At 37.8% G+C, this 7,732-nt stretch overlaps 1 protein-coding gene across 5 annotated transcripts in view; it reads right to left on the bottom strand.

Moving 5' to 3' along the window:
- Positions 1-3,846: 3,846 nt before the first annotated feature.
- The window catches only part of HACE1 (HECT domain and ankyrin repeat containing E3 ubiquitin protein ligase 1), a 52,691-nt gene continuing 48,805 nt past the window's right edge, over positions 3,847-7,732 (bottom strand). For all 5 annotated transcript variants that reach the window (XM_064447549.1, XM_064447551.1, XM_064447553.1 and 2 more), the window contains 2 exons: positions 5,195-5,308; positions 3,847-4,762 (listed from right to left, as the gene is read on the bottom strand). In XM_064447549.1, the coding sequence (XP_064303619.1) occupies positions 4,660-4,762; positions 5,195-5,308 (217 nt within the window). In that variant the 3' untranslated portion in view covers positions 3,847-4,659. The remainder of the gene's footprint in view (positions 4,763-5,194; positions 5,309-7,732) is intronic.

Below are 7,732 nucleotides of genomic sequence, written 5' to 3'. Positions count from 1 at the left end.
AAATTGCAACTTGGGAAGCGGGGGGTGGGGGATGACAGTAAAACACCCCTATCTTCCTATCTTTACAGATTATAAGCCCTTTAAGGCGAATATTGTCTCCACTCCGGAGACTGCAGTGGTGTTACAACAGGAGCAAAGTATTAAGATAAGGCATTCCTTAATTCTCTAGATGCCTTCCTTCTTCATAAAGGTGCCAAAAGGAGATTTGATTTGTGAATTCACTAGACTTTCTGAAATTATCAACACAAAAGTTGTATTAGAAAGTGGGACACACTGGAGTACTTTTTCAATATCCTTTAGTACTTTCATAATTGCTTGAAACATTTCTTTAATAGGATATTTTATAAGCAGTTATTTACAAAGTCTTTAAAATGGTGACTGGATGGTCTTAGCAAGACTTCTGAGTATGTTGGGCTTTTTTTTTCTTAAGTCTAGAAGAAACATGAAAAATTTATCAATGAGAAATTTGCCTTTTGTCAAGATTTGCTGACACACTATCAGTGGTAGCACCCTGCAAGGAATTCAAGGTTACTCTAGACAACAACCAAGCATAACCAAACCCAGTGTCTTTACTGAACCAAGAATCCAGATCTCAGCAACCATATTTAAATAATACCAAGAATAACTCACACAAAGAACTAAAATAGCATAATTACAAAAATAGTTAATCCTGTTGGGAGCATGCAGCAGCTGCATTCTTTAGATTCAATCAGTTAAAAAATTTAAGCCTTGATCACTGAGGGAACTCTGGATTTTGCTTTTCAGCCACAGATGCCTGGCTGGCAGAGAGCACTGGGAGGAATGGAAGCAAGCCAGTGCCAGCAGAATGGAAGCAAGCCAGTGCCAGCAGACCTGCCTGACCTGTAAAGGACCTCTGGTGTCCAAGAAGGAGAACTGCAAAGACTACTTTTCTTCAGAGTGAAGGATCAACCATCAACCCACTACGTTTACAAAAGGAACAGCAATCCCTTGGTTCAGTTCTACACCTCATTCCTGGAAAATCTGCTACACATTAAGACTTGGAGGAACACCTACAGAGGACTGTTCGTCTGCATATCATGAGGGACAAATTAGGGCTTGTTTATTTATTCAAAAGGTTTAGGAAAGCAATCTGAGCAATCTTCTTCCCTCTTCCTTGCTCTATGTACCGTAACTCCAGGTTGGCTGTGACTGGAGAGAGCTTCCACTCCTGCTCAGGTCTGGAAGGGGAAGAGCAAGGCTTTTCTGAGGCACTATAGAATTCTACTGGCAGAGCTGAATCAGCTCATTAGACTACAATTTTGAGTTTATGCTCTTGAACAGAAAAGTTCATACGCTTCCAAGGTGTAGGTGGTCCTAATATTTTTTTTACTGTATATGTAGAAGTCTCCAAGTGTCTAGAAAATTCAGGCCAACCACCTTCTCCCTCTCATTCCATTTTCAATCTTATTAACTATGGAACATACAGTAGAAGTCATTATGCTACATTTCATGGTTTATGGTTTTAATGGTTTTGCAGCATTAGATGCACAACACATTTTCAAGCATCAAAAACTCGGCTTTGCTATCTAACATTTCATAAAGATAATAAAAGTTAATGAGCACTCATGATCTATGATCTGACAAGACATCTTCTGTTCTTTCCGAGATGAAACACTCACCCTGCCTTGCTCCGGCACAGTGGGAGAAAACAAATATAAACCAATTAATCATTCTAAACTATAAGCTATATTAAGTTATAGTTTCTCAACAGGCTTTTCATACCCCATTGCTAATAGGGCACAGGTGTCCTAAAAAACAGTCTTTCAACACAATAATTAAATCCTGCTAACTTCACATGGTCAACTGCAGCGGACAGTACTGTTTAGCATTTCAGCAGGGAAAAAAACCTGTTCAAAACAAGCAATAACAAGGTTGCTGTTACACCAGGAGTCCAGTATCAAGAGCTCTGTTCCAATTTTCTACATATTTTCATCATTTTTTTTATTACAGAAGTATTTTTTAAAAATTTCATTCTGACCTATCACGGGAGTATCTGGCACAAATATTAAAAGAAATACTACAAGATACTTCATGCAGAACATGACTAACACCAGTATGGGGGAAGAAGGAGTAGTCTGCTTCGGAACCATTTGTGAGGCTGCAACAGGGAGATCTGTCATAGGGAACTGTTGAGAAAATTAAAATTCTGCACTTTGTTACATTTCAAAACCAGTTGCTGAGTGTTTGAGGAAATCTATTTTGAGACCAAATTCAGATTGTGATACCTATGTCTATACCTACAGTATAATACAAAAGTATAGGTGCAAAGAAAAATCTGATTCTTTTTTGCCCCTTCACTCAGCCGTATGGTATGATGTGTTTTAGACACCACACAGGAGTGTGCAAGATTTCTGATTCCTGCAAACTGCTCTATATTACCATGAAACAGAACACGTGAAATGAAAATAAAAAATCAGACTATATAGTAGTTAATGAACAACAGTATTTACAGTAAAACCCTCGGATAAAGATAAAATCCCAGTTTACATAAAGAAAACAAATACGTAACTCCTAACACACACCTTATATTGCTCAAAACACTGTCCTGCAATCAATCTACCTTGCAGAGGCACACAAAGAAATAAACTATAGAGCCAGGGAACCTTGCACTGCCCAACTGTGCAGAAAAGCAAAGTATTTTTGCTAACTGAAGGATCCAAGATAACTGGGATTTAATGCTAAAACCCCCACAGCCTCAAATGTCTAACCTAAATAGCCTAAGCTTCCTAGAGCATGCCAGAAAGAAACAGCATCTCTCCACTGACTGAAGCAATAGTTTAACCAGCTTTCACTGGATTGCCCTGCTGGAAGAACCTGCTCTTTCTGCTAACTAAAAGCAGTATTCTCCCGTAAACTGCAGTCACAAACACTGCATAGGAATTTAAACCAACATTTATGCGCGCACAGGCGCAAACAGAACTGGAAAGGAAATAAAGCTACTAAGTCTATGTATTAAGCTTAGCCCAAAGGAAAGTTACTGTGGCACCACTGAATCAGATGGTCCACAGATTTCTCTCTCAAACCTCAGAGAGATTATGTATGCTTTAGATTAAAATAAATAAATCAGACCTAAAAGAACAGCACCAAGTAAGCAGCCTAGACAGATCAGCTGGTGAAGTCAGGCTACACACATATTAGCACTTACTGTAGGAAAACATGAATGGATTAGTGGCAAAGAGTTTGTGCTGAGGACCTGAACCTTAAAACTTACATGTTGGGGCGGGGTTCGCTATGCCTGAGCTCATTAACTCTTCATATCACCTCTTCAGATCAGTTAGGTCTTGCAGACATAATCAGATATTCATCCATTAGCATTTGGTACATTTTTGGATCACGTTTTTCTGTTTGGTTGCACCTGGAGAGAATCCAGTTTTCATTTCCTGAAGCAAAAGCATGACAAGCAGGGTTGACCAGAAAAAAAAACCACAAAACCTCGAACAAACCACCACTCCTAGCCTGAGCCAAAACAATGATGTAGACCTACCCTAGGGTCCTTCAAAGGCAGTTATGTAAATGCATGTGCAGCTACTTATCAAAAACACATACTGATAAGCCATTGCTGTGTATTTTTATACATTATTTGAGCAATACATTCTAATTTATATACATTTTGACATGAGATTCTAATTATTATAGTCTTGCCAATAAGACCCCAATAAGGTCAAGTTCCTTCCTTGTGCATTTGCTTATGTCCATCCACACACTTCAACAATGCCTTCTTCAAATGCTGCTTCCATGACAATTTAAGTTATAGTAAGATGAATAAAATCCTTGGGAAAAAAGAATAAGCCACCCACAAAGACACACAAACTTGCTACATCCAGATTCTGTTAAAAATATTAAAATTTAATAATACCTTTTGAACATACAATTATGTCAAGGAAAGAGTAAAGGCATTCAAACAAATGGATATAGATCTTAAATAATATTTACAAATTCTAAACTGCAAGTTGGCTATAAAGTCACAAATACTTTAAATATTTAGTAGAATATAGTGTAAATTCTAATATAAATTAGATATTAACTTCATCTGTTATTTATTCCAGTGATAACAGTCTAATCTTTACATACTATATACATTAAAATACTAAAAAGTTATAAAATTTTATTTGTTACTGTGCAAAGAAATGGAAAATACATCAGATCTTACTGTACAATATCCAAATTGAACTTTCTATCATGTTCTCTGCAAAAATAAATGGCACTTTCACATGCAACAAGGCATAAAGTACAAGTCTGTCCATTAGCAGTATGCCATCTGAGTGCAAAGTAAACTAAAACACAAATGTCATTCAACCATATAGTTGAATATCAAAAGTAAAAGTGTGGGAAGAGATTCTGACAAACTTTCTGATTCAGACCAAAGTAATAACGAGAAGCACGTAAACTGATTTTTCCATACAGATCTGTCATTTTTTTTAAAAATGGAAATACAGCATACTGAGAAGTTTGTTGTGACGGTATCAGTTACTTTGACAACACATAATGGAGGAAAAGCTGATGATCCTGTACGAATACAGAAGCCCAGCCCTGCCAGTGGGCTGCGGCATCTAAGCTGCTTTTCTATTGACAGTTTGCAAAATTACTTCTGCCACTCTGAATTGCACATCAGTAGCCAGATGAGTTTTCTAGACTTTATTATGCCATTGTGTAACCATAGCTTCCACAGTGCAATGCCACAAGAAGCCTGTCCTTAAGGATTTCTTTGCTTGGGTATTCAGGTAACTTGAGCATGTTGATACTGGAAAAAAAACAAAAGCCACATCACAGTTCAACAAGAAACACAACAGTAAAGTTTTCTGAATAAAAACCCTGAAGATGTCACATTTATAGAAGAAAAGCCTGTGCTGCATCACAGTACCACTGAGCATTCAAATCTATTGCAGGAAATTAAGGGGGGTTTTCACTTCAGCAAACTGTAAAATGACAATTTAATATTCCCTTACTAATCCCACTGCCTTTAGTCAAGCAAAATGGAGTGGTAAAACAATGAGCAAACAATGTAACATCACCTGGGTTAAAACCCACCACTTTCATACTGGACAGTGAATACTCTACAAATTAAATCTTTTTTTTGCCTTTTAGTGAAAATAGTCAAAAGAACTGTACTTTTGACTGAGTGACATGAAAAAGCCTTGTTTTTAAGGTATTTCAATGAGACTAGTTAACATACCATGTGCTTGATGTTGGTAAAAGATTTGCAGTATACGGCACAGCAGCAATTGTAAAATTTTGCAAGCCACTGCCACCCATTATATGGGCAAAGCCACCATGAGGCACCCTGGAACTGAGAAAATTCACAGAAATTAGACTATTACAAGAACATTATAAGCCAAAAAATATAATCTCTACACTGCAAATATCTCTTACTGCTAGTAATTAGGCAGTTACTAATACTTTTATCAAGGTTCCCCCCTTCTCACCCATATCACAATTCTCATTGTCCAAATTCTTTTAATTACAATATTGAGTAACACATTTGTTCATTTACATCAGGCATCAAATTGTTCAACTGATACTTAAGAGAATTCTGTTTGCAAAGAGAAGTCATTTCTACAACCAGTTTTCAGAACAGAATGTCATCTCAGTTTAGGCAAACATCTCGTTATTTACATTTACAGTTTAAGAAACACTGTCTCATAAAAAAGTTTATTCCCTGATTACTATCTGTGGGACAACTGACCAAAGCATTCTTGACATGTCTTTTCATTTACTACTTCAGACAAAATATTTCAAGTAACTAATAAAACCATTACATCAGCCAGCGACAGCCTATGGCAAAACCAGAACACACAAGAAAATCACTAGCATATTCAGGAAAGCATTCTCAATCATATGACTTTTTTTTCCCCTTTTACCAATATATCATTCAAAGAGTACTCAAGGTGAAAATGGACAATAGCCCTGGACTCTTCAGAGTCCCTCCCTATAATGTTAAAATGACAAACAGAACAGAATTCATATATTTTTATAACATCAACTTAAGCTGGTATGCATTACAAAAAATAAAACACTTACAATGAAGGGATAAGAACTAATGAAGTTGAATGTGAGCCAGCAATGCATCCTTGCATCAAAGGCGGCCAGCAGCCTCTTGGGCTGCATCAGGAAGAATGTCACCAGCAGGCCAAGGGAGGCGATCCTTTCCCTGTACTCTGTGATAAACATCTGAAGCCCAGCTCCAAGCTCCCCACTACGGGAGGGACAGGGACATACTGCAGCAAGTTGAGGAAAGGGCCACAAAGATGGTAAAGGACTGGAACACCTGACACAGGAGGAGAGCAAGCTGGGGCAGTTCAGCCTGGAGAAGAGAAGGTTCAGGGCAATCTGATCAATGTATATAATTTATTCCTCCCTTCAGGTAGTAAGATGGAGGCCAAGTCTCACGAGGGAGCATGCAGTGGTTGCCGGTGACAGGACAGGAGGCAGTGGGCACAAACTGAAATCCAGGAAATTCTGTTTACACATGAGAAAAACTTTTTTACTGTGAGGTGGTCAAACACTGGAAGTAAGTTGCCCAGAGAAGCTGAGGGGTCAGCACCCTGGAGACAGTCAAAACATGACTGGACAAGACCTTGAGCATCCAGCCCTAGCTGACCCTGCCCTCAGCATACGATTGGACTAGACAATCTCCAAAGATCCCTTCCAATCTCAGCTATTCAGCAACTTTGTAGCTAGCAAAGAAACAATCTGATAAATAAAATAGCTTTCCATAAAATACATAACTGCTGTTAGAATTTTGGATTACAGGTACTTACATTAAAAACAATGCTCCCATATTCACAAAATCAAAGTTACTGTAAAAACCAGGAGCAAGAACAGAAAAGAAGAATGAAGTAATGTTCCGCTCACAGTAAAACTACTTGGTAGAAATGCAAAAGAGTAAGGGTTGCTACTGCCAAATGTTAAGGGGCTAGGACAGAGCTCGCAATAATACTTTTTAAGTATACCTTTAGAGCTGTCTGTAGTATCCAACACACAAATCTCTATCACCTAGCTTAACAACAGCAATGTCAGGCATATAGTTCTAGCACTGGTAGATACAGGGCAACTACTGTGGAGGGAAGTACTGATTATTTGCAGCATACTATTTCTGACATACAAGCAGAACTGTGCTCACAACCACAGCCCAGACAGTTGTAAGGATTTTACAGTGGCACTCTCTTGTACCATGGATTTGGCTTGCATCTCTAATACAGTGCTGCCTCCCCTGTGGTGACTTTTAAGTCCGATGAACCAAGAGAATTCCACGTTCAAGTTAACAATAACACAGACCTAACTGTTGAAAATTTCTCATTCAGCCCACTATTATCTAAAAGTTTTTAAAATTGAACTTATTAAAGTGTTTCCCATACAACACATCAAAATTGTATAGTATGATCAGGGATTTGAACATTTAAAAGTTAGTAGGTGGCTGCCAACTTATGCCTTCAAGAATGAGTTTTCTTTCCAAGCAAAACAGAGCCAATACAGTAAAGAAACCTTCCAAATATGTCCAAATTAGATCACAAGATCTTATCTCTCTTACTGCACATGCAAATAGCCTTCAGCAAGAGCAATAATAGGATTTCATAGCTTTGGAAACTTCAACAATATTAAAATATTTAAGTTTACATCTGAATCCTAACTTTTCTACCTATTTTTCCACTTACAGACTTAGCATAAATTTACTTGAAAACAGTATAGAAGAGATACTTTAAGCCAGTTCCCT

This window comes from Phalacrocorax carbo, chromosome 3 (genome assembly GCF_963921805.1).
Source record: "Phalacrocorax carbo chromosome 3, bPhaCar2.1, whole genome shotgun sequence".
In the NCBI taxonomy this organism is placed as follows: domain Eukaryota; kingdom Metazoa; phylum Chordata; class Aves; order Suliformes; family Phalacrocoracidae; genus Phalacrocorax; species Phalacrocorax carbo.
This window is presented reverse-complemented; position numbering and strand designations above follow the sequence as displayed.